This window comes from Hemicordylus capensis, chromosome 1 (assembly GCF_027244095.1).
Source record: "Hemicordylus capensis ecotype Gifberg chromosome 1, rHemCap1.1.pri, whole genome shotgun sequence".
Classification (NCBI taxonomy): Eukaryota; Metazoa; Chordata; class Lepidosauria; order Squamata; family Cordylidae; genus Hemicordylus; species Hemicordylus capensis.
Genome location: NC_069657.1, coordinates 243,491,038 through 243,518,569, shown reverse-complemented (window position 1 = coordinate 243,518,569; position 27,532 = coordinate 243,491,038). Strand labels below are relative to the sequence as shown.

Here is a 27,532-nt window from a genome sequence, read left to right as displayed (position 1 = left end):
ACAGTAAGGGATCAGAGTGAGTGGTGAACTGCTGCGCCGCCACTTGCTCATGAGGAGTCACCACGGCTGCCTCCTGCCTGGCGGGAGGAGCAGAACGAAGCCAGCAGGATGACCTGCCTTGCCTTTTGCTGTGCTGCTGCAGTAAACGAAGACAAAAAAAGCAGCCGTCACAGCGCAGGGTGAGAGGCCAGGACTGCGCGGCTGCTAAAATTAACTGAGCAGAGGGCTAGCCCGTTGAGCATGGGCGTGCACCTTGCAAGGAACAGTAGCTGGGGCGGCAGCAATTCTTGGGCCAGCCCTGATCTGATCCTTGTTTATAACTGAGCAATAGCTCGGGCAGTGCATCTTGAGGGTTGTGGGGAAAAGTGAAGTACTGAGCAGCATCCAGACTTCTGCTGAGCAGTGCTTTATCTGCAGACCACTGCTCCTTCTGTGACAGAAGGCCAACACATGCATCTTTGGGGATACATCTTATGCAATGATTTTGAAAAGCCATGTCATGTCCAGTTTCAGAAACATGACAGAAACTTCAAAATGCCAGACATACAATTATGGTTCCAATTACTCCTGAAACATATTCAGAATCATGTACCTTGGCTTCTTTCAGGTTTTTTACTTATAGGGTTCCAATTTTCCTTCTTTTGTGCTCTGAATGTTATTGTCTTGACAGATGCTTTTTTTATCTTAAAGTCAACTGGGAAAGAAAAAATAAGATTAGCATAAACAGAAACAGCCAATTCCTCCAACACACACATAAAGGCATGATATGCATAACCTAAACAGTCATATTCATAGCATATGACCGTATATCATATGTATACTCACATGTGCGTAATTTTACTAACAGCAAGTAATCCCTTTAAGGGTCTTTAAAACTTATAGTCCAATTAATTTAATTACGTATAAAACCACTTAACTTCAATTAACAAGTTATTCCAGCAAATTATGATTCATATACTACAAACAGACTCATTAAGTAAAGCAATAAGATAAGGGTTTCTAGAATACAACACTAACAGAAATATTTTGGTCACAATCTAGACTTTAATCCAGCTACTTACTTGCCCAGCAGAAAGAAACGTTGGTCTTACCGTTAAGGGTTCTTTTTCATAGTTGAGGAGGCCATCCTTAACACAAGGTTGTGTACTGAGCATGCTCCAAGACAGGACTTGACCTTTTGAACTGTAGGTATGGCTAGCCTCCTGCCCAGAAGACGGCAAATCCCCAGTTCCAGGACTGTTGCGTCAAACAAGAACACGAAAAAACCAACAGCAAATGTTACATATATATTGAACCAAAAAAAAAAAAAAAGCCACCCCGAAGAAACAGGTAATGCTAGAAACAAGGAGGGAGAAGAAAACAGCAGGGGAGGAGATACTACAAAGCTGAAAACCCCTGGAAGTCACCACCTCCCCAAAACGAGCAATCCCCACCCACACGGTATGAGAACATACCAGTGGATTCCTACGGTGGGTCAGATGGCCTTCTCAACTATGAAAAAGAACGCTTCACGGTAAGACCAACATTTCTTTTTCCTTAGTTGAGGAGGCCATCCTTAACACTGGGACATGCCCAAACTGGAAAAGAATACGGGAGGGAGACTAGGAAGACGCATCACACCACTTGCTGCAGGACCGTGCAACCTAATGCCGTCTGAATGGAAAGAAGAGATTTTGACATTTTCATTGAAAGGGGTAATGGAAGACCATGTAGCTGCCCTGCATATTTCCAACAGAGGGGCGTTGGCTGAAAATGCCGCAGAAGTAGTTTCACTATGGGTAGAATGGAAGGTGATTCCCTAGGAATGGAAAGATTAGAGGCCTCATAAGTGATCGTAATGCAGGCTTTTATCCATCTGGACAAGGTAGTTTTAGTCACCTTATTCCCCAGAAACGACTGATGAAGTGAAACAGAGTCAGAGTGGCCTTAGTTCATTGGAGAGAACTAAGTAAACATAGAGAGCACGGCATACATCCAAAGTATACCAAGTTTTTTTCTTAGGATGGGCCGGAGATAGACAAAAGGAAGGAAGGACTATATCCTGAGAATGGTAGGAGTTGATTTTTGGCAGAAAGGTAGGATCTGGCTTCAGAACCACAGCATCTGGCTGGAAGATGCAAAGCTCCTTCTGGACTGAGAGAGCCCCCAGTTCAGAGACTCTACATGCAGATGTGATTTGTGAGAAAGAGGACTTTATAAGAGAGTGTCTGTCTGCCATGGGCTCTAAGAGAGGTTGAGTGAGTGTGTTAAGTACCTTGTTCAAGCTCCACGATGGGAATCTATGGACTGGAGGAGGAGCCAAATTGGAGGCCCCCTTGAGGGACTGTTATAAATGGGGGCACAGATGGGAGGAACCCTTAGCCGAAAGTTTGATAATGGAAGAAAGGGCAGATGTCTGGCGTTTAAGTGAGTTGGGACGTAACTCCATATCTAACCCCGACTGTAAGAAGGCTAGAACCTCAGAAATGCCTTCAGATAGTGGATGAACTGCCTTCCTGTGAGTCCAGTGAGAAAAGGCCGCCCAGGTTGCCTGGTAAATATGGTTAGTTGAAGATTGCCCGGATTTAAGAATAGTATTCTGTATAGCCTTTGAGTACCCCTTCTTGGCTAAGATGGAGTGTTCAATTTCCAGGTGCAGAGTCGGAGACACTGAGGATCTGGATGGAGAAGTGGCCCTTGTAGATCTTGCTGCAGAGGGAGCTGCCACAGCTGATCAACTGAGAGGTTATGAATATCCAGAAACCAAGGCCTTCAAGGCCAATGGGGTGCAATCAGAATGATCTCTGCCCGTTCTCTGCAAAGCTTTTGAAGTACCTTGACAATATCGCAGTTGGAGGAAAAGCATACAGAAGGCCTGGGGGCCATAGGGCCATCAGGGCATCTGTCGCCTCCACCAGTGGGGGAAAGAATCTGACGAAGAATCTGGGAAGGAGGCGATTCTGGGGAGATGCAAAAAGGTCTACGTGGAGTGGGGGGACTTAAGCATCTTGTAATCTGTTGAAAGACTGATGGATGTAGTGACCATTTGGCCAGATCTATATTTTGGTTTGGTGACTGAGCCAGCTGGCTTGCAAATTGGCCATGCCCTGCAAATGTTCTGCCGTGATGGATGCAAGGCAACATTCCACCCAACGAAAGAGCTTGTCCGACTCCGTCATCAGAGGATGTGAGATGTTGCCATCCTGCTGATTGGTTTGTGATTTGGCTGTCACGTTGTCAGTGAGCACCAGAACATGAGCCTTCCAAACTAGAGAGAGGGATTGAATCAAGGCCAGTTGAACCACATGAAGCTTGAGCCAATTTATGGTGTGTGTCGCCTCTCTGGTTGGCTAAATGCCTTGGACATATTGGCCCAGGCACTGTGCTCCCCAACCCGACAGGCTTGCATCAGTTGTGACGATGATCCATTCTGGAGAAGTGAGAGGGAGCCCTAGATCCAGGACTGGCAACAGCCACCAACGAAAGGACAGTCGCAAAGTTGAGGTGAAAGGGATCTCCTTGTGTGCACAAGCCATGATGTCCTCTTAGAAGGCAAGCAGGGGTCACTGAAGGGGGGGGAAAGTGCAAGCGAACCCATGGTGTGCACTCCAGACAGGCGGTCATGGAGCCTAGTAGTTGAGCCAACAGCATCAGGTCTACAGACTTGCTCTGGATGAGTGAGTGAATTAACAGTGAGATCTTCTTCAGATCTTGTGGTAGGGAAGCCAGCCTGCATGCTCTATCGAAGCATGCCCTGAGATGATGTAGCTGTTGAGAAGGCAAGAGAAGACTTTTCTGATAGCTTATCAGGAACCTGTGATCCCTGAGATTCCTCAGAGTAAGCTGAAGGGGCCATTGGACCTACTGAAGGGATTAAGCTTAAATCAGATCATCCAAAAACAGGTGTATCTGGACTCCTGGTATTCTCAGGTGCTCTATTGGTGTGATCATGATTGCTGTTAGGGGTGTGCACGGAACCGGTCCGGCACTGGGGTGGGGGGGTTCCAATAAAAACAGGGGGGGCTCTACTCACCCCTTCCAGTAAAAAAACGTATTTCTTGTACTAATTGGGCGGCAGGGTGCCGCCCGCTTCAATCTCCTGGCGCGGGCTCCTCGTATCCATCGGGGCGGCAGGATCGCTCCCAGTCCCTGCTGCCCCCTTCAAGTTAAGTCCCCCTCGGCTGGCGGCCGCCCCCTGAAGTTCCCCAGAGGTCCCCCGCCACCCCCTTCTTTCCAAAACTACCCCCATTACCAGAGGACGGCAGGAGAACTCCCTGCCGTCCCCTTCCCCCTTGCCGGCTGGGCTGCAAATGGCTTCTAGGAAGCCTTTCGCGCGCGTGTGCGAAAGGCTTCCTAGAAGCCATTTGCAGCCCAGCCGGCAAGGCGAGCGGACGGCAGGGAGTTCTCCCGCCGCCCGCTCGCTAAAGTAAGCGCTTACTTTAGCGAGCGGGCGGCGGGAGAACTCCCTGCCGTCCGCTCGCCTTGCCGGCTGGGCTGCAAATGGCTTCTAGGAAGCCTTTCGCACACGCGCGCGAAAGGCTTCCTAGAAGCCATTTGCAGCCCAGCCGGCAAGGGGGAAGGGGACGGCAGGGAGTTCTCCTGCCGTCCTCTGGTAATGGGGGTAGTTTTGGAAAGAAGGGGGTGGCGGGGGACCTCTGGGGAACTTCAGGGGGCGGCCGCCAGCCGAGGGGGACTTAACTTGAAGGGGGCAGCAGGGACTGGGAGCGATCCTGCCGCCCCGATGGATACGAGGAGCCCGCGCCAGGAGATTGAAGCGGGCGGCACCCTGCCGCCCAATTAGTACAAGAAATACGTTTTTTTACTGGAAGGGGTGAGTAGAGCCCCCCCTGTTTTTATTGGAACCCCCCCACCCGAACCAAAACCACCCCGTGCCCGGACCGGTCTGGAGGCCTTTAGAATGGCCTCCGAACTGGTCCGTGCACATGACTAATTGCTGTGAAGGAGAGGCCGAAGGGAAGGGCCCAATACCAGTAGTGGGACCTGTTGTAACAAAAATGAAGGGGAAGAATGGGAATGTGTAAGTATGCTTTGGACAGGTCTATCAACGCCAGGAAGTCCCCTTCAAAACTCCATTCAAATTGAAGACTCCATTCAAAACTTCCTTTTCTTGATGAAGTGGTGGAGGCGCCTTAGGTTGAGGACTGCCCTCCAAGAACCATCCCTTTCGGGGACTAAAAATAAGACAGAGTAAACGCCAAGCCATAACTCTGTTGACGGGAAGGGTTTGATTGCTCTAATCAGAACAAGGTGATGAATGGCCACTTCCATTCGAAAATGTTTGGTCGAATTCCTGTGTAAGGGAGTCAGGATAACATGATCGTGAGGGGGAGAAAGAAAGTCCAGAGAAAAACCATTGGCAATGGTAGCAAGAACCCAATGGTCTTGTGTAGTGGCTTCCCACTGGCGGCAGAAGTGGAGAAACCTGCCCCCTACTGGTGGGTAGTCATTGCTTATGCTGAGGCTCAGAGGTCACCGAGGAGAAATGGCAGTTCCCGCACCCCTTGGAAGTTCCACCTCCCTGTTGTTGCCACTGATTAAGCCAGGTGGGTCTATAGGTGGCAGAATGGTTATCTCTGTGCTGATGGAAGGAGGATCTGGGAAAGTTCCGAAAGGAGTGAAAAGGCTAGTAGGTAGAGTGGAAGGACTTACAAAAATCTCCCCAAGGCATAGGTAAGGCCTTTTTCTTATCTTTAGTTTCCACCAAGACAGGATTAAGGGCTTCTCCGTAAAGCTGGGAACTGGAAAAGGGGGGAGCAGCTAGGTTGAGTCTAGATTTAGAATCCACGTTCCAGTGTTGCAACAACAGAGATCTGAGGACAGACACCCCAGCAGCCATAGATCACAATGCATACTGAATATAATCCAGGCTAGAATCAGCCATAAGGTTAATAGTGCCAATAAGTGGCTGTAAACTCTCCTCTGCGGAAAACAGAAAGCAAATGCCAAACAAACTTTACAAACGCCAATGAACCAAATTGAGAAAGGAGGGAAAAAATGGTTTAGATTCAATTTATGGAAAAACAAAAATGCAAACAGCTGACTTTCTTCCCCTTCTGGCACACCTCTAAGGGTGTAGGGGAAAGGAGGAAAAAGCTAGCCACAGGGGGAAAAAGCCAAGGAGCCAGGAGCTCCTCGGTAGCCCTGTGTTCTGCAGCAAGACAGGACAGGAACTAGGAATTTGCCACCTTCCAGGCAGGAAGCTAGCCACGCCTACAGCTCAAAAGGTCAGGTCCTGTCTGTTGGAGCATGATCAGTACACAACCCAGTGTTAAGGATGGCCTCTCAATTATGGAAAACTAACAATTCCTTTCAGAGAAATAATTCACCAGACTTACCTGGCGCCGAACTGCCAAATTCCCCCAATCCTCGGCACTGAACTGCGCCACGTTCAAACCGGTTCGGAGGCCTCTACAATGGCCTCCAGACCGGTTTGTGCACATCCCTATTCCAGACTGGCTAGCACTCCTCCAGGGCTGAGATACACTACATACTCAGGAAACTTCCTAAGTATGTAGAAACATACGTTTGCCATTTAGAAGTATTTTTTCCTAAACCAAGATGGTTGTATGGGCTTCCAGGACTTACAAAATATTGAGGACTCTTGAGCTGGAATGTAAGATTTTATTAATTATTATTATTTTAATTATTTAAGGGAAATAGGGAGATATTTTAGGAAGGAGGAAACAAAAATATGCCCTTACTTACACTTAGGAATGACCACCACCCTACTATATAGCAATAATTAAGCACAACAGGGGAGAGTCACAATGGAATGGGGAAGCTGAAAAAGGCGTCCTTTTCTCCATTCCCTCCTTCTAAAACTACAGCTCCTCATCCTGACCATGAGGCTTGAACAGCAAGTGCTATACAATTTCTTCCCAGACTACTGGAGCAAAGTTGGTGGCCCTGTTGTTGGAAGAAACAGAGTGAGATTTCAACCCTAAAACAGAAGTACATGACATTTTAAAGGCACTCATAGGAACATAGGCAGCTGCCATATACCGAGTCAGACCACAGGTCAATCTAGCTCAGTATTGTCTACACAGACTGGCAGCAGCTTCTCCAAGGTTGCAGGCAGGAACTCTCTCAGTCCTATGTTGAAGATGTCATGGAGGGAACTTGGAATCTTCTGCATGCAAGTGCTCTTCCCAGAGCAGCCCCATCCCCTAAGGGGAATATCTTATAGTGCTCACATGTAGTCTCACATTCAAATGCAACCAGGACAGACCCTGCTTAGCAAAGGGGACAATTCATGCTTGCTACTACAAGACCAGCTCTCCCCGCAAGAGGGGCAAAAATCTAAACACATCAGTGAACTGAGGGCTGCATTTGTGTCTGCTTAGGTGGAGGAAGAGCACACACAGGCTACAGGGGAAGTTGCCAAAGACCCAGTTATTCAGCAGCAAGGGCCCCACAGCAGGAATGGTGACAGCAACAGCTCAGAAAGGAGCAGGTGGCCAGGACAGGACAGAACAGACACGAGGAAGAGAGAGGAAAGGAAGGACAATGTTAGCTAAAAACATGGATTATTTTTAAAAGCCAAGCAAAAAGTGCACACACACACAGAGTGGGAAAAGCAGGCCAAAAGGGAAGGAAGTTGGAGCACAAAAAAACAAAAGAAAGAGAAGGAACGTGCACAAAAGAATATTGTGAATACACTCATAAGGGATCCTCTGGACAGGCAGGCAGTCTCCTAAAGCCCTGGAAGCGTGGCTACGTTTGTGGGAGATTTCCTTATTGGCAAGGAGATACACTGAAGGTTTGCAGGTTGGGATTAAAGGTGGGACCTTGAAAAGTAAAGACTGACAGCCTGATCTATTCAAGACTATAGACCTAGTCAGGACTAAACCTCAGTTCAATGTAACTTGCTCCCATGAAAATGTGTATAGAATTATGATCCAAGATGCAGTATTCTGCTTATTTTACAGATTTTCCTCCTTGAACCTTAATTGAACAATGCTATGGAATGTTTTAGTGGAATAGTTACTTTTAAATACTATCAAATCTCCTTCCCCGACACCGCCATACCACTGTTCCCTCTAAGGCATGCACGCTCACACGTTTTTTATTTTGAATCAGTTTATTTTAGATCCCACTCAGGTTGAATTAGGAAGGTCCCATTCTGAATGCACATGTGTACACACTGCCTTGATACTGCCGCCCAGAACAAAACTCATTCCACACAGAGATGAAAAAAATTAGAGGGACCACTGCTCCACACTACAAGCAACTGCCCCACACCTTCCTTCATCATCTAATACTGTACCCCCACAATGAGGAGAAACTTCCACCATCAGAGATTACTGTTACTATCCTACATCCAAGGCTAAGGTAGCACACATACCTGGGAATCCACTACAACATTTTGTTGCAGAATCTACTTGTTACATATTTACTGGACACTTAAGAGGTGCTCTTTTAAATTCATCCTTCATCTTAAATATTTCAAGATATATGGAGTTGTATACAGAAGCAAGAGCAAAGGGGTACCATCGAAAGGGGATTAATTTAAGGTGATCCCTTGTACCTTACAGAGTACATCTTCCTATGTATTTTGGCTTAAGCAATGCTTCTTATTGCTATTTGTGGATAAACTGTTTTTTGAGCCAGACTGTCTACCCTATTGTACCTGACATTAACAACATGCATCAGTCCATTCTTTGAACAATTTGTGCTAGACATTTTTTGACACGATTCCTTGCGGAATAATTGTATTGCTATAAAATGGATGGAAATGTTTTAACTAAAGGAGTAGTTTGGTAGTCTGATTTTATATTGTAACTGTTTTATAAATGTTGTGAGCCACCCGGAGCAGTAATGTACTGGAGGAGCGGGGTATAAATGTTTTAAATAAATTTAAAAAATATAGATAAGCTTTATACTTATTATGAAATTTCCAGAGAAGTAGTAGTTACAGTCTGTAGCAACAAACACAGCATAGCATTTTCTGTCTACATTACTCAATGGAAGTCCTATTATTTTCATTGGGACAAGCAATGACTAACTTGACCTAATAATTTCAATACAACTTCTGTTGAGTAATATTAGTAAGGATGCCAGCCATTGTCTTTAAGGTGTAACAGGATTAACACACACTATTGTAGCACAAGCTTTCATGGGCTTCAGCAGATGCCTCTACCCACCTGCCTACTGAGGATGACGTTTCATGCATCTGAAGCATAAGTTCACTTATGCCACAATAAGGCTGCAATCCTATGCACAGTTATCTGGGCACAAACCCCACTAAAAAACAAAGTGTTTTAAGTAAACACACTCAAGATTGCACTGTAAATTGGTTAATCTTCAAAGTGCCACAAAACTCTTTGGATCAGTTGTATGTGAAAACATGAAGTAGATGATAAAGGATTTAAAGAACTAAAACACACACCTTATCTTAAAAGAAATGTCTTTGCATAAATGTTTTACAAATTCTATTAGACAACATGGATTTGTTTTTCTTTCATAGTGTTTCTAGATCACTGCGTTGTATTTTGGGATAACAGGATTAATCACTGCACTCAAAACATCACTCAGTTGAATTAACCAATTAGGGCGAAGATAGTCAAGTTCACCTTCCTCTTCTCTTTCCTCATCCGCGCCGAAGCTGAGCAGCGCCCGCGACGGCACCGGGCGAGAGTTTGCTTTCCGTGGCCCCTCGGCCAGCGCCTCCACCGCATCGTTTCCGGAGAGCTGCGACCCGGCGTCCAGGGCTTGGGCCCCAGCTGCCGACTCGCCCTGGTCAGAGATAAGATGCGGCTCCCCCTTTCCTTTCGTCTCCTCTTCCTCGCTGCTGCTGCTGCTGCTCTCCGTTCGCTGACGGCCGCGAAAACTCGACGCCGGCCGTCTCCTGAACATACCTAAAAAAAACAACGAAGTTCTTGAACGGAGAGGAAACGTATGCAACCCCGGGCACACGCGTGACTGATAACCTCTGCGCTTGCGCACTCAGCGGACTATGAGTCTCATGGGCTACATTGGAAAGAAAAAAAAACAGCGAACCCGCTTACATTATTTATTTACATAAACTAACATAGACTATGAGAGGGCTAGACTGAAAGTTCCATGCCTAGTGGCGAACCTTCCTTTTCTTTTACATGGTTATGTGTTAATGTCTGTCTTTTAACCTTTTTAAAGGATGCTGCTGCCCAGTCACAGTTTTATTAAAAATTTGGGATTTCTCTATTGACTTTTGACACACTTTTTTCTTGCTTGCTGAAAGAAGTCAATTTCCTTCTATAGACAATAACAATATTTTTCCTTTGTTATAGAGAGAATCATGGTGAATGTAATACTTAACTATAATACTCTAGTCTTTTTGTATCTCTATGTACACTTCATTGCTAGCTTCTGTGCTATCACGTAGTTTATAAACTGTTTCCCTTGAAATTCAATATGCCCCCCTCATTGGTGAAGCAAAAGGCTGTAGTGTTCAGTGTAGATAGGCAGAGCTCCTTCAGATAAAAGTCCTGCATTTAGTGGCTGAATTTTGGAAAGAGAAGAGTTTAACTGCATCTGAATTGAATAAGGGATGGGCAATGCAAATGCTTTTGTCTTGACAGTAGCATTGATAGGTATGTATTCTGTTTTCCTTTGGAGGAGAGGCTTATGGTATCTTTGTAATAGTTAGTTTCTTTAAAAATATACAAGTTGAGCATTAGCTGGAGTTGAAATAAGTTCAACAAGTCAGCAACAGGTTACATCAATTTCCTAAAGAGCAAACCCTGCACCCCAGCCCCTCCCATCAGGCAGAGAAGTAGACGTGACTCCATACTTTCTTGCCAGGCTCTTAATGGCTTTTTCCTCCAGAGTGGCTCTCAACCATTAGCTCACCTTGGCGCTTTCCAGATTAGACCCTGCAACAGGGTCAGGATGTATCTCTGAAGCTTCCATACTTCCTGTGTTGTGATACCGCAGTCCCTACGCTTACAGCAGGGTGCCGTTCATATTTCCAATGCCTTGTTTCGAATTTAATCCCTGCGATATATTGCTATGACATTGTATATCCGGTGTAAAGAAGTTGCTGTTTTTTCGGGTTGACGCTTTCCAGTTAGCCACTCAACAATAGCAAAATGCTTCCATTCAGACAAATTGCTTTCAAAACTTAAACAGCAGGGGGAGCAGTCTCATGAAACGTAGCAACCCGAAAAAACAGCAACTTTTTAATGCTGGATATACAATGTTATAGCACTATATTGCCACAATTAAATTTGAAACAAGGCAGTGGAAGTATGAACAGCACCCTGCTGTCAGCATAAGGACTGCGGAAGGGCCCATGGAGACCAGATGGCCAAGGGTCAAGCAGATGGGTTCAAAGAACCCGGGGGCCCAGCTCCTGAGGGCCCCCAGCTCCACCCCTCCCAGTTTTCTTCATTATCTCCCTCACTCTGAGGGGCTGCCAGAGAGATGGATTAACACGGTCCCCATCTCCTGTAGCTATACCCCTTCCAAGGGCTCCCTAAAACCTGGACTCAACCCTGTTAAGGCCAATGGGGAAAAACTTAGGTAGTCATGCTGCCTAAGATCATAGTGTGTCATCTAGAAAACAACAATATTGGAATGATCTCTAGTGAGAAATTAGTTGGTTATGACAACCTGAGTGATAATGACAGGGTCTGATATTTCCAGGTGCCCTAATTATACCATACGCCTTGTGGTTCCCTTGGCATTCCTTTCTAATTCTACCCTAAATATTAAATTACATTCACATGATCATTCCAGTTGTGCCAATTATTTTCAACACTAGTGACACACATTTTGAGATAGTGCCAGGCTCATAGCAGTCATTGTATACACCAAGTAATAGAGACTGTGGATTTACTGTGTAATAAATAATCATTATAAAGGAAGAAGTGTTGCATTCAAGAACAAATTATTTTAAATTGGACATTGGACTTCAGAATAAATAGATTTTTAAGAAGATGCAACAATAACAGCATTAATAACTGTTCTTAATATTATTAGATCCATTAGTTCCACTTGATGCTCGTATAACAAATGTATATTTAAGAGAAATTTTGATTTATTGTCAAAGATGGCATGGTTCTTTGTTATTTTAATTCTGAAAATAAAGTATTTGAGATTCTATATTTGGAAGTATATATTTGCAAAAGTATGATTTTACCAACTTGTTCTGTAAGGTGATCTCAGGTTATCCACTATGTTAAATCCAACTGATTAATTATTTATTATTATTATTATTATTATTTATTATTATTATTATTATTAAGCTATGTTTACTGTTTTGTACAATGCGTATGAAGATATTTCACTTTGAGAAACATTTTCATGTTAGCACTCTTCTGAAGAAGAGTCTATTTGCTCAAAACACGTCAGGCATGTACAATTTACTGGAGCATTTCATATATGAAAATCCTTGCAGCACTTTGGGTCCTCCTCTTTCTCCCGCTGCCCACAGGTCAACCTTTCCTTATATGCCATTTTCCTGTAGGAAACAATCCCCTCCCCTGCTCCTGAAGCTGCTATTTGCCTCACAAGTGGCTCTTTTCTGCAAATAGCTGCTTCCACACATACTCCAGACTAAGCATATCTCCTAAAGATGTATTCTGTGATGTAATCATGTAGATCATACAAATTAATCTCTATAAGTAGTGGAACCTAAAAGTCTACTGAATAGCTTTAAGTGCGTCAGGCGTAAACTGGGCCCACTCCAGCCTTGTTACGCCCCTGGGGTGAACTGTGAAGTTAAATCTCCGGTGGGTGAATGAATCTGGCTTCTAGTGCATATGAATGCATACACTGTGCACCATCACTATGGCCAGTATTAGAAGTGATCCTTGGCTTCATGCAGTCCCCCACTCTCACATACCAACACAGTCGCTTTGACAGAAAGCTGGTGGGTCAGTAGCCCAGCTCTCAATGTGGCTTGCTGGTAAGTTCTGTTGGCAGGGCTCAAGAGGCTGCATTTGGCTCAAAACTAGTCGCTGATCCCTGTCCTTAAATTCTGCTTCTGCTTCTAGTCATGTAATTAATAATCACTATGGAGAACAGAGCAATCCAAAGGCGAAGAATAGGGATTACTACCACAGCAATGACACAAACAAGCAAGTCCTCACTCTGTTGAGTTTATAAAGGGATTCCAAGTTGACATAAATGACTCAGTTGAGACTTCATTCATATAAGCTGAAACTTTAGAAATTGAGGCATAAACCCATAATTTCAAAAACCAATCATTTAAAGACAGGACTTCAGAAACACGCCAATTATGAGCATATAAAATCCTGGCTGCAGTAATCATATATAAAGACAATTCATTACATTCAGAAGAAATATAAGGTTTTGTCATACTTAAAAGAACGATTTCTGGTAAAAAAAGAAAAAGAAAAGAAAAATTTAATTTCTAAAATTTGTTCCATTTTCTCATGAATTTGCTTCCAATACAATTGAGATGGCCCTGGTTGTTGGAGTCCAAATGGACTACACACACATCCAGGCTCAGGATGCACCTCTGATAGTGCAGTTCAGTTCGGCAGCTTTTTGTTCTTTGTCTGTGCCCAGGTTGGCACTAGGTTAATGACCAGTTGACCCTTCAGGCTTGGCTCCGGGCTTATGATTCTCACTTTAGCATTGAGTCCAAGAATCCCTAAGCCAGGAAGGGAGGGTTTCCTAGCTGCAGCCAGACCAAGCGTGGTTGATCCGCTGCTGCAGCAGCGTCCCTGAGGTTTTGCTTCGCTCTGGGGCGCTGTTGGGCCCCCTGTATGCCGCCAGTTCCTGCTTCTCCTCGCTCGGTGTTTCTGTGTAAAGCGGCGGCTACGGCAGCTGCCGCCATGTTCTGGCTTTGACAGACAACTTTACCACTGCCGCAGTCACAGCAGGAGGAGGAGCGAGGCGGGGAAGGAGGCCGTCGGCCAGCTCGTCTCGAGAAGGAAGGTGCTGACAGGCAGCGCAACAGGTAGGCTCTGTGGAAGGAGGTCTCTCTCTTTCTCTCTCTCGCCATGCACCCCGCAAGCCCAGAGGGGAGACTGCTGGGGCGGGGATGGGTGCCTGGGGGGGCGGGTTGATCTGGGGCAAGGGACGCGCAGGCCGAGGAGCATGGAGTCGCGAGCGCCCCGTCTGTAGACCGGGAGCGGGGCTTGTATGGGTCTGAGGACGAGCGCGAGGGGTCGGCTGCGGGGGGCGCTGGAGTCGTCTGGCGTTCGGGGCATGCCCCTGCCACGCGATGCCTGTTTGCAAAGAGCGAAGTCCCACCACGCCGGGTTCCACGGGGCTCCTCCTGCCCAGGTCAGGGTGCCTAGGAGGGCAGCCAGAAGGAGAGAGGGGCGGCGTTCTGAACAGCGAGGAGGAGTGACAGAAATGACGATCGATTCGTATTTTTGCTCGTCGGGGGTAACTTGTGCGGGTGGGCGAGATGGTGGTTGGGTTGTTGTGGGGAAGTTTGGGGCTCCTGGGCCCTTCTCGGGTTCTTGGGGAGAAGGCCACACAAGGGGAAGAGAGCCCCTGAAGGCGTCGGTGGGGGGTGTGTGTTTTGAGAGCAGCCGTGTGAGTAGGGCGGAACTTGGAGGCTGCTGTGCTGTGCGATTTGGAGTCGCCATTAGGCACAGCTGATCTGCTCGGGCTCGGCTGGGACCTGGGTGCATCTGTCAGGCCTAGAAACCAAATGTGCTTTGCCTCTAGTTACCCTCTTCCCTGCCCTCGAAATTGCAACGGAAAGCTGGGTCAAATGCGTTGTTTGCAGAAAGGGTTGCAAAATAGTGCCGCATTTTTGTGCTAATTGTTTATCTTCCACATTAGCTCTCCCGCGGGGGTGGAGTGTTTCACAGAACTTTAAAGCCCAAATTAATAATACTGTGTTTGCTAAGTGGTTAGTAGAACTATCTTGAGGAGGAAATAAAGTCTTTGAGTCTTTAAAAAAAAGATGTATTATTGTTTGTGCACATTCATTATGTGTGTGTATATGTGTGTGTGTGTGTGTGTATTTGTATTTTTCATGCTCATACTAGACTTGTTTCATATACATCACTTCACTTTTAGGACAGGCATTCCTTTCTGTTTTTGTCTTGTTCAATTATGAGTTGAATGCTATGCCCCCTTGTATATTCCATTTCAGTTTTAAATGCAGTCAGAAACAAGTCAGATCTTTTAATGTATTTTCCCATGTACATTTAATACATTATATGAAGGACAGATCAGAAGAATTGCAGATCATGAAACACCTCCACATGTTTCTATGGGAACTGCAGTTCCTTTCATGGGAAGTAGCATCTACTTGGATAATAAAATGAGATGGGTGAGCAAGGCAAAATGTGTGTATTTTTGTTGATCACATTGAAATTGTAGCAATGAAAAAGCTCGCTATATCATGATCATTATTATTATACTACACATACTAATGGTAATATTATACTACATATACTAAACTATACTAACTCAGTATATGCAACATATACTGAGCAAACTCAGGTGCTCAAGTAAGTGTTTGTTGGACTGAAGGCAAAACGGAGCCACCTTACACTGAGGTAGTGGTTTCTACATACTTGGGGGCTTTGGAAGTACACAGGGAGTCTTGGAGGCAAGTTGATATAAATACCAGTTGCAGCGTATTACAGAAAATCTGTAATCAGGAGAGAGGGCATGCCTTCGCCTCTTGCCTGTGGGGTTCTCAGAGGCATCTGGTGGGTCACTGTGTGAAATAGGATGCTGAGCTAGATAGGCCTTAGGCCTGATGCAGCAGGGCTGTTCTTATGTTATGTTCTTAGAAGATCTTTGCAGATTTTCTGTAATTTACCTTAAAAGAAAAGGAAAACAAGAACAACAACAAAAAATGACATAGGTTAAGCATGTTCCATCCCCCTGTGTACCCCCTCCCCCATGGAAAGTTGAGGTGTCTGGTTAGGAAAAAAAATTGATAGCAGAACACTAGGTGGGGAGAGAGGGAACTTGTTGACTTGAGCTTTTATAGTATTCTAGAGGTCAGCATTAGGGAAACACAACCCATTGCAAGCTTCGCTTGTATGTTCTTTATCATTTGGGTGGCACTTGCCTATCAGTTTGGAAGTGAAACAGATTAAACCCAGGATAATGTGATGGTTCTGATGGCTCATAGTATTCCCTCAGTATGCAGAACGTTACATGTTTGTAAATTTAAAAGAAAAGGATTTGTTTTAAAACCCTCAAAATGCCTTTGTGAACTTCTGGGTCCTGTGGAATGCTGAAGTATCTTGAACCAGAGCATCAGTTGTTTTGTTTCTAATAAAAGGGAAATTGATAATAGGGGAAATTGCCCTCTCAAGCAGCAGCCCCTTACATCTTAGAGTAAGTATTCTGGAAGGGTGGAGTTAGAGTTGGTGGGAATTAGGGAATAGTCATAGCTCACTGGTAGAGCATTTGCTTTGCATGATGTTTAAGAGAACGTCTTCTTCACTATGAGCCCCATCCCGTCTGCAGTTGCCACCAGCTCTCTGGTGGCTACACAGGAACAGACCTCTGTTGCCACCCTGAGACTCTGGAATGAGCTCCCTGCTGTAATAAGAGCACCGCTCCCCGAATAATTTTAAGGTGTCTAAAGACATGTGTTTACCCAAGCTTCTTAACTAGACTTGTGGTTTTAAATCATTTTAAGGTTTTCATTTCTGTTCTAATGTGTTTTATGTTGTAAACCGTCCAGAGATGGAAGTTTGGAGCGATAGACAAACATGATAAATAATTAAATGTAGAAAGTTCCAGGCTCAGTCTCGGGCATCTCCAGGATCCAACATCTTGTTGGATGTTTTTAAATGTTGTGTTGTGAACAACCCCAAGAACAATTTGTTTGTAAACAATTTGCGGCTAACAAAGTTGCTTATTATTTATTTCAAATCCCCGCTGATATGTTTCCCAGACACCTATATCGGGCAGTAGCGATACAGAAAGGTGCTGAAAGGCATCATCTCATAGTAATGGCAGTGGAGATGGCAATGGTAAAGCCCTCCTGTATTCTGCCAAAGACAACCACAGGGCTCTGTGGTTGCCAGGAATTGACATTGACTCAACAGCACACTTTACCTTTATAGCAGGTGAAAGCCATCTAATGGCACAGCTGGGAAATGACGTGCCTAGCGGGCAAGAGGTTGCTGTTTCGAATCCCCGTGGATATGTTTCCCAGAATATGGGAAACACCTATATCGGGCAGCAGCGGTATAGGAAGGTGCTGAAAGGCATAATCTCATACTGCATGGGAGATGGCAATGGTAAACTCTTCCTGTATTCTACCAAAGACAACCACAGTGCTCTGTGGTGCCCAGGAGTCGACATCAACTTGAGGGCGCAACTTTACTTTATAACAGGTGAAGGCCTCAAGGGAACAGGAAAGAAAAAAGTGTCCCTTTTCACTTTCCTGCGTCTTGAAACTTCCGTTGCCATGAAGCCTGACTATAAGGCTCCCGTTCCAAGATAGATTAAGCCATGAATAGGATCGTGTCTCTTAGGGGCTGGGGAGGCACTGCAATATTTTGTTGCAAGTCTCATTTGTTTGTTAAGCTCCACTTGTTAGTAAGGTAGAAATTCACCTAAAGAAAGCAAATGCCAACAAAAGTACACTGTAACATAAAAGGAAATCGCATATAATTATTGTCAATCCAAAGTCATATTCTGTTTAAAATGATGGAAATGATTATGCTTGTGTTACAGAAAATAACACTTGCTACCAGTTGAATATTTCAATTCTATTGATAATGGAAATTCTCTCGACAGCAGGATGGTGTGACAGAAAAGAGATAAAAAGGCTCTTGAGAATGCCTTCTCTTCCTGTCATGGATTAGTTATTTGCTGCAGGGCATTCACCTCTCCCACAGGTGATTGCTATGCACAGGAAGTGTTGTCTGTGTTTTGTCTTGGATGCCGTTTTAGAATAGTGCCTCAAATTGACAATGAAAAACCCACCCTGCACTATTTCAGAATAGCAACAATCCTTTAAAATTGTGATACTGAACAAGAAACAGAAAATTTAAAACATAGCAAAGAGAAAAAAGAGGGTATTTTTGCGATTACTGATTTCAGTGCCTCTGTTACATTACTTCAGTGTCATATGAAACCATGACTAGAAACCTGACTTTTGAGAAATGAACATCAAAATATTACTAACTTTATAAAGTGCATTTTGTGGACAGCATATGCCATGCAAACCATAAGAAGATTATATAAGTGTTTTTCCCTAAATAACTAGGACAACCCTAATTGACATATTGAGGATTTGCTGAGCAACATTTCTCACAGTAGCTTTCTCGTAGGTGGTGTGTTGCAATTATTCCAGATTTTACAACTGAAAATTAGTCATCGCCTTTCTACCACCATCTGTACTATTACAAAATCTCTGTAAAGTACTTGCTTTTTAAAATCTCTGTAAAAGTACTTGCTTTTTAATGTTTAGTAATTTTATAGATTTTCTTAATGTAAAATATATACTCTTATTGTCCATTTTTAATAAACCATTTGAGCAACTAATTTTGTAACATTAAAGAATCTGTAAAGAGATTTCTAGAGGCTCTTGAAAATGGAACAAACTGAAAAACTTACAAGAAGCAAGTTTTTGAGCTCCGATTTAAACACAATTTTAAAAAGTCAAACCTGATAATATACTTTGATCATTCCAGTAATGATAATGTAATCTAGCATGGACAAGAAGAGATAAAAAGGATACTATTTGAGCTAATGGCCAGGACAGTCGTTATGTCAGGTAGCTGCTATGCTAGAGCTAGCCACAAAGTTAACAGCCCAATACTGTAGCTGCAGAAACAAAATCTGACACATCAACACCGGTTATGCCAACAGCTTTTGTGGTAACATCCCTCCACATCATGACACTGTGCACAGAATGTCCTCACACTAGCTGTGCAGGGAAGGCATCAGTTCACGCACAGATAAGATGACAGTTCTTTTAGTTGTGGGTACCATTAGCTTTCCCAGACTATGGGAAACGCCTGTATTGGGCAGCAGCGACATAGGAAGATGCTGAAAGGCATAATCTCATACTGCACGGGAGATGGCAATGGTCAACCCCTCCTGTATTCTACCAAAGACAACCACAGGGCTCTGTGCGCTCCAGGAGTTGAAATCGACTTGACAGCACACTTTACCATTAACTTGATTGCTAGACTTAGACATGTTCTGGATGGGGTTGCCCTCTCCCTGAAACACCAGCTATGCATCTTAGAGATTATCCTGGATCCAGAGCTGCTCTTGCTCATCCAAATATTGGCTGCTGCCAGGAGTGTTTCAGTTGTTGTTGGTGTAATGGACAGACCAGGCATGGAAAAGAAGTCCTAGACTGTGCATTCATTCTCCAACAGGAAAAGACTGACACCCCTTTCCCCTTTTTGCCTCCCCCTCCTGGGGCATCCTGTGACATCCACCAGTGCTGCTGTTCCAGCTTTCTGTATACTGTGGCTGCTTGCTCAGCCTGACCATTGCCACCATTTGTCCATCACCCATTTTGCGGGGGAAAGAAAGACAGGAAAGTGGGGTTCTGGAGTACACTGCACTGTCCTGTCTTTTCCTTCTTTTCCAGGATGGGTCATGGATAGACCGTAGCTTCACTGACTCATGGTCTAATTACATCCAGATTAGACTACATGAGGTTACCTTTGAAGACCGCTCAGAAGCTTCAGCAGATGTTGCTGCTACACCCTGGGACTAGGCCTGCCTTTGGGTGAGATCTGGTTAGTGACAGGGCCTTCTTTGTGGTGGCTCCATTGCTTTAGAATTCTCTCCCCAGATAAGTTGGCTTGGTTCCTTTCCTATCCATTTTTAAACAGAATCTGAAAATTTATTTCTCCTAAAATTCATTATGAATGGTTTTTACCTTGTTTTAGTAATTTTTGTCTTATTTTTTCTGTGGTGTAGTATGTTTGAAATGTTAGCAGCATAGGGGTGATGTATCAGGAAAGATGGGATATAAATCTGTGAAATAAATAATGGAACAGTACACATTTTGCACACAGTTCGCAATCAGGAAAAGACCTCTGTGCCCTCCTCACTGCAGTGGAGGAGTACAGCAATTGACATTTATAGTCACAGATGGCTCCTGTTTCAAATCTCCAGGGAGTTATTCGCACATGGCTTTATTCTTTGTTGAGCAAAGCCACTTTGAATTACACTCAGGGAAGCAGCCCCTCCCCTCTGCTCTTGGTTTTTGTTTTTGCAAGTTCACATGGCATGCTGTCATGTTTTCCTTCTAGCCAATGGGTGGGGAGGGAGAAAGAGATGACTAAAGAGCTATTTCTGCATTTCAAAGACAATATCCCTCTTATCATGCTAATGATTCTGCATCAGTGCCTCTCCCTATTTGCTCCGCGTTTTCAGAAAAAGTAGCTTAAAACCAGCATTTTAAAAACCCAGAAATAATTTGAGATAAGCTCTGATTCACAAGACAAAGCTCGATTTGTGTGTGGAATGGATCCAAGGATCTCGAAGGGACTTCGGGGTAGGTTTGGCTGGTGTGTGAACGCACGCACTCTCTTCTGAAGGAGATTTTGGGGTAGGAGCCCTGTCTGTAAAGCCTCCTGGTAACACCCCATGCCGCCAAACAAATAGCCAGAGCCAGACAAGGAAGAAAGGACTCTCATTCCAGTCATAACACTGAAAGAAGGGGTGCTATCTCCGCTCCAGGTCGCTATGGATGGTACTGGCTATTTTGATCCGTTCTTGTTTGGTTCTGTCCTGGGTATGGTGATCTTGATGATCGCCCTGCTGGATGACTTGTGCTGGGATAGACGGAGTACAATCCTGTTTGATGCTATTAGACCACTCAACAGCTTTTGATACCTTTGATGACGGTATCCTCCTGAGTTGCCTTGTCCAGCTGAGAGCTGGAGGCATGGCTCTGGATCTTTACAGTGGCTCTGGACCTTCCTGATCAGTTATTCTCAGAAGATGGTGCTGGGTGACTGCTGTCCCACCCCATGGGCTGTGGTCTACAGCAGGCCTTGGCAAATTGCCGTTGGCTCTAGGAGCAAACCTGGGGGGAAACAGGACTTAGTGGAGGACATTGTGTGATGGGGAGTACAAATGTGCTTCTCTTTATTTATGTGTTTAGTACATTTGTATACTGCCCCGTACACAAATATCCCTGGGCATTTCACATTATTTTATCCCCTACTTAATCCCTTTTACAAGTAAAACATGTAGAACAGAAACAGGACTTCCTCTTGTTCTGCCTCTGAATATTCTAGTCAGGAAGACTAGTGCCAAAACACTCATATGAATAAAGTGCTAAGCATGTGCCCCACTTCACCATCAAGTAAAGTGTGCCGTTGAGTCGGTGTTGACTCTTGGCAACCACAGAGCCCTGTGGTTGTCTTTGGTAGAATACAGGAGGGGTTTACCATTGCCTCCTCCCGCTTAGTATGAAATAATGCCTTTCAGTATCTTCCTATATCACCGCTGCCCAATATAGGTGTTTCCCATAGTCTGGGAGCATACCAGCGGGGATTCGAACTGGCAAGCTTTGCCTTGCTAGTCAAGTCATTTGCCCGCTGTGCCATTAGGTGAAGAGTATATTCTGTCCATGGTGAAAATATTGTGAAAATATTCATCTCTCTCTGTTTTGGCTTCAACAAAAGAATTGTTTTTTTAAACAGAGGGTTTTTTAAAAAGGCCTTGAAAAAGAAATCCTCTCCCTTCCTTCTTCCATACCACCTTTTATTATTTTATTATTATTATTATTATTATTATTATTATTTTACATTTATATCCCGCTCTTCCTCCAAGGAGCCCAGAGCAATGTACTGCATACTTGAGTTTATCTTTCACAACAACCCTGTGAAGTAGGGCTGAGAGAGAAGTGACTGGCCCAGAGTCACCCAGCTAGTTTCATGGCTGAATGGGGATTTGAACTCGGGTCTCCCCGGCCCTAGTCCAGCACTCTAACCACTACACCATGCTGGCTTTCCCCTTCCCCTCCTGGAGCACACTTTGATGCCTTCCACAGTCACCACTGCTGCTGTTCTGGCTTAGCACACCACATGACTCATCTTGGGGTTGGAAGAGCTGGTGGGGAGAGGCAGGCAAGTGCAGTGCTAGGGAGATGGCGGTGGCAATGGTTGGATCAGCTCAGGACTAGAAAACAACACATTTGAGAGTGTCTTTTGTGTCTTGATAGGTCCATTACTCAAGGTAATGACTGGCATTTTGCCAGATTCTCTTTCTAGGAATTTGTTGTTGTTAGTTACCTTCCCATCCCACCTTTCCTTCAAGGAACTCAGGGTAGCAATTGCTGCTGCTCAAGCACAAAGATGTGAGTTTTCCAGAAAAAGTTGAATGGGGAAAAGGTTTGGGAAACTTTCCATGCAAATATCCCCATCATTAGCATAAAATCTGCATTTTTTTTCTTAAAAGAAATTTCCTGTTGCCCTAAATATATTGTGATGTTTTTGACCTATGTATAAGTTTTTATAAAAAATCCCTCCACCATATTAATTTCCCACACTGTATCTCAAAAGCTTTTCACACAGCCAAGCAGAAATATTTGGAGGGGGGGATCATCAATAAAGATACTTCATATACTTTAACTGCTATTCTGAAACAAATGCAAAACTTTTTGTGGAAAGAATTCTTAAAATAATAAATCAGTAAAACATATGTACTGCCTGCCTCACACATTTTCTAAGTATAACCACCTAAAACACATTAATTTCAATTTTGAAATGGCTTAACTTGCCTAATGTTGCATTGGCATCCATTCATGGATACAAATGAATTTTATAAACTGGACATCTGGACTAACATTGTCCATGTGCAGCAGTGCGAGTTCCAGACCAACACTATGTTGTTGCTTGTGTGAGAGTGATTTCTGTCAATCTTTCCTTCCCTCTGAAGCTCATTGTGTGTCACCAAAATATGTCCATAATGCACAGATGGCTCAAGAGGGTCAGTGGATCACAGAGTACACAAAACTAGAACAGCAGCAGTGACAGATGTCACAGCATGCTCTGGGAGTGGGAGGCTGGCAGGAAAAGGGGGCAGCAGTCATTTCCTGTTGGGAGATGAACACCCAACCTACGACTTCCTCCTCTCCATGCAGCAGTAGCATGGCCTCCTTGCTCCCTCTAAGCCAGCAAGTGTGCTCTCCTCCTACTCTGAAGTTGTGGCAAGCAATACGTCCTGCCCATTACCACCACCTCCAGCACAGAGTCATCCTTGCCTACATTGGCCAGAAACTGTTGCTCTTGCAATCTATTTCTTGTAATGCTGTTTGTCTAAGTGGTGAAGCTAAAGGAGAAGAAGGGGATACTCAGAGGGTGGAATTGCTATGAAGCAATCATTGAACAAGTCTGTAGGCAACACAGTTAAATGTGTAGCCTCCCTCACTTCCTGGTGCCTGAATTTCATCAAGCCCTGGATTATGGGTTGCCTCAGGGTCCCATCCTCTCCCCGATCTCTTCAACATTTACTGGACTCTGCTGGGAGAGGTGATCTAGAGGTTTGGATTGAAGGTTCACTGATATGCTGATGGCGCAGCTCTATCTCTGGCTTCCGATCATTTATCCTCCCCCAGAGGCGGCAGAAATTCTGAACTGATGCTTGGAAGCAGTTTGGATGATGGCACACAAGCGGAAACCTAATCCAAACAAGACAGTGGTGCTGTGGGTGGAGTCTGCTGATCTGAATGCTCAACTCCTTTTTTGCCTTTGCCTTCTCCCCCAAGGGGAACTGCATCCATCCTCACAAAACAAGCATGGACAGTGAGGGGTCAGAGTTGTAGATAAAGACTGAGCTGTCTACGTGAACTTCTTTAAAGTTTTCAGGGCAGGATTAATTGCATCTTGGGAAACAAAAATAACTTGGCAATACTCTCAGAACTTCTTTCTATCATCTCTGAGAAATCCTGGAGAATGGGTGAGATGCCACAGGACTGGAGATGGGCAAATGTTGTCCCAGTCTTGAAAGAGGGGGGAAATCATTCTTTAGCTTCTGCTTGGAAGACTTGTTCTCCATCACACTTGGCGTTTCTCATAAACCCACAAGGAGTTCTTGGTAATTACATAAGGCTGTTATTCATTCATAAATACAGGAAAGTGTTTATGGTATTTTAATGACCTCTCTTTAGCTCTTTTGGAAAAGAGATATGATGGTATTTGTAAAGGAACTGCATTGGAGTTTGGGCAGCTTTACTCACTCACCCCTGCTCCAGTGCAGAGTCTGGTAGCTGCTGCCACCACTCGCTGCTTCCAGAGAGAACTCAAGTTTAGGTCTCAACCGACATTTGGAGGATCCCCTCGCTCTGTAGAGCGGGAGCCAGGCTTAGTTAACCCTTCAGTTAAGCTTCCCTTTAAGTAGCTCAACCAAGCAGTCAGCTCATGGGGAGTCACAACTCCAGTCTCTCTGAGCAATGCGCACGAGAGATGTGATTGTTCTCTCTAAAAGATTACTTTATTAACCTATGGGAACTAAGCAATGTTCTCTCTATTTTTTTTCATCTGTGTGTGGAATGAGTTTTGTTCTGAGCGGCAGTATCAAGGCAGTGTGTGCGCACCCATGCATTGAGAATGGGGCCTTCCCGATTCAACCTGAACAGGATCTAAAATTAACTAAGCAGACATCAACAGAATGTGAGTGTGCGCACACGTGCATGCCTTAGGGGGAACACTCGAACCAAGGTGGGGAAAGGGAGCAGGTAGTCATTAGGAAAATAAAGCAAAAGTCGTTTCTAACTCCTAACACATTCTAAAGTCTAAAGCAAAGCACTTGCATATCTTAGTGAAGGGTGTTCCAGCAAGTAGATGGAAAATAGGGGGTGTTTAACAAAGGCAACAGACAACTTTTAAAGAGTTTCTTAGGGAAAGCACTTGGAAGGGTGGTGAGCCCCTTCCACTAGTCAGAGAGAGGCCACGGGGCTCGGGTTGAAAGCTCCTCAGCCAATAAGGAGGTGAGATGCCCTGGTGGGTAGAGGTGACTACGGGACTGACACCTGTCAGTAGTTCAAAGAGTTTTCAGTTGTCATCTCCAGGTAGGTGGGGTGCAAAGTGTGAATTTCTCCTGTGTTAGTCAGGAGACTAACCTTAAGTGGCGCAGCCAGCAGGGAAATGCTTGACTAACAAACAGAAGGTTGCTGGTTTGAATCCTCGCTGGTATGTTTCCTGGACTATGGGAAATGCCAATATTGGGTAGCAGTGATATAGGAAGATGCTGAAAGGCATCATCTCATACTGTGCGGGAGGAGGCAATGGTAAACCCCTCCTGTATTCTACCAAAAGAAAACCACAGGGATCTGTGGGCGCCAGGAGTCAAAATCGACTTGATGGCACACTTTAACTTAGTCAGGATTAGGGGACTGACTGGTGAATGGCAGGTCCAGTGGACATTGTGGACGTGATGCTCTCGCTTCAAAATGATGGCGGCTGCTTCCCATCATGCACATGATTCCTTGCCAGTATTCCTTATGCAATCCAGGGGTGTGGACGATGAAACAAGGGGGATGACCCTTCCTCGGCCACCAGGGTCTGGGGGGAGCTGCCAAGGCATCTCCTTGCCCTCAGCTAGGGCATTGCCTTGCCTCCTTCAACACCCAGCTGGCAAATGAAGTGCTTGTTGGATGGGAGCGTGAGGCTCACCCCTCTCCTTCCTACCTAACTCTGACTGGGGAGGATGGGAGGGGATCTGAATAGATGGGAGAGGGTTTGAATGCAGGGGGCATGAGGACCCTCACCTGAATGCAGATGAGGACCCAGGCAGTAGCCATGCCCCCTGCATCTGACATCGGGTGCGGTAGGCATGGCCAATACTGGAGATGGGGGCCATTCAGCCCCTAGTTTTCCCTCAAGTCAGCGTCAGCAATTCAATGAACTGCTGACTGGGGAAACTCTCAGGGGCTGACTAATCCTGTTCCCAGTAATGGCCACATCCCCTGCAACTGATGTCAGATGCAGGGGGTGTGGCTTGGGGTGTGTGTGCTTCATGTGCACGATTAAAAATAGGGTCAAGGGAACCCCTGGTAGGACTTTGGCCACAGGCAAGCTCCCTACGCCCCTGAAACAATCCACTTGTGTTCTTGTGACAGTGGGAAATTAAAAACTGTATTTTATGTGGTGTTGCTTTGTAATTTCTACAGAGATAAAGCAAGACTGTATTTATTTATTTATTCATTCATTCATTCATTCATTTAATACATTTCTATACCGCCCAAAACGCAAGTTCTCTGCATTCTATCTATCTATCTATCTATCTATCTATCTATCTATCTATCTTTCTATCTATCTATCTATCTGTAAACCACTCCAAACTTTCGTCTCTGGGTGGTTTACAATAACATAAAACCAGTTAAAAACATATACAAAAACTTAAAAACAATTTAACAATTTAAAAATAATCAGAGATTAAAACCCAAAAATATTAGGAAGCTGAGAAAGCTTGTGCGAAAAGCTGGTTTTTCAGGTGTTTTTAAAAATTGCCAGAGATGGGGAGGATCGTATCTCAGCAGGGAGCGCATTCCACAATCTCGGGGCAGCGATCAAGAAGGCCCGTCACTGTGTAGCCACCAAATGAGTTGGCAGTAACTGGAGACGGACCTTCTCAGATGACTTCAATGGGCAGTGGGGCTCATAACGAAGAAGACGCTCTCTTAGATACCCAGGGCCTAAGCTGTTTAGTACTTCGTAAGTTATAACTAGCACTTTGTATTTTGTCCAGGAACCTATTGGCAGCCAGTGTAGCTCCATCAGTAAAGGAGTCACATGTTCTCTCCGAGATGACCCAGAGACCAACCTGGCTGCCGTGTTTTGAACCAACTGAAGTTTCCGGACTGCGTACAAAGGTAGCCCCACATAGAGCGCATTACAAAAGTCAAGTCTGGAGGTTACCAACAGATGTAACACTGTTTTGAGGTGTTTATCTCGAGAAACGGGCGCAGCTGGCGTATCAGCCGAAGCTGATAGAAAGCACCCCAAGCCACCGCCTCAACCTGAGAAACCAGGGAGAGGTGGGAATCCAGAAGTACTCCCAGACTGCGAACCTGTATTACCTTTGATTGCCTCATTTCCCAGGAGGCCATTGGAATGAATGAATGAATAAAATATGGCTTTCCCAGTTAGGAATATGCAACCCACATGTAAGAGAGACAAATGTTGTTCACACAACCAACACTATCTGGGCTAGAACTATCCAGGTAGGACTGGTTGTGTGAACCGCTGGGATTGCAGGAGACCCCAGTGCTCCTCAGCCAGGTAGTCTGGATTATAAACCTGGGCTGAAGGTGAGGTAGGAGGCTGGGCACATGCCTCCTACTTCACTCTTGGCTCATGTGGATGAGTGGGCTGCCGGCAGCCATACTCACCATAGAGCTGGGGGGAATGAGCGGCCTGGCCTCCAGGCATTCCCCCAATGCCCTGTGCTGCTTGCACAGTGCATTGTGGGCTTTCTAGAGGCTGGGCGTCCTTCCTGCCAGCTATCCCTCACCGTACCACTCATTGCCTGGCACTGGTGTGGGTGCGAAAGTGGTGGAGCCCTGGTTGAGCTCCAGACTGTGTGTGTGTATGGCGTGGGGTGACAGGTAAGCTCCTGCCTTTTCCCCAGCCCTCCCTGGCCCAAAATAATTGGTTGTGTGAGT

At 45.0% G+C, this 27,532-nt stretch overlaps 2 protein-coding genes across 6 annotated transcripts in view; one reads left to right on the top strand and one right to left on the bottom strand.

Annotated features, from left to right (window-relative positions):
• The window catches only part of GCFC2 (GC-rich sequence DNA-binding factor 2), a 102,194-nt gene that overhangs the window by 27,120 nt on the left and 47,542 nt on the right, over positions 1 to 27,532 (bottom strand). Inside the window, exons 3-4 of one of the 2 annotated variants that reach the window (XM_053283887.1) lie at positions 9,573 to 9,857; positions 593 to 694 (exon numbers count right to left, since the gene is read on the bottom strand). In XM_053283887.1, the coding sequence (XP_053139862.1) occupies positions 593 to 694; positions 9,573 to 9,857 (387 nt within the window). Of the gene's footprint in view, positions 1 to 592; positions 695 to 1,091; positions 1,113 to 9,572; positions 9,858 to 27,532 lie in introns of those variants that run through there. The other variant, XM_053283889.1, reaches the window with a different exon arrangement.
• Positions 13,592 to 27,532, top strand: part of ITSN2 (intersectin 2) — a 124,139-nt gene continuing 110,198 nt past the window's right edge. Inside the window, exons 1-2 of one of the 4 annotated variants that reach the window (XM_053283883.1) lie at positions 13,592 to 13,909; positions 26,617 to 26,740. The gene's annotated coding sequence lies outside the window, so the exon portion shown is untranslated. Of the gene's footprint in view, positions 13,910 to 19,633; positions 19,650 to 26,616; positions 26,741 to 27,532 lie in introns of those variants that run through there. The other 3 variants (XM_053283882.1, XM_053283886.1, XM_053283884.1) reach the window with 3 other exon arrangements.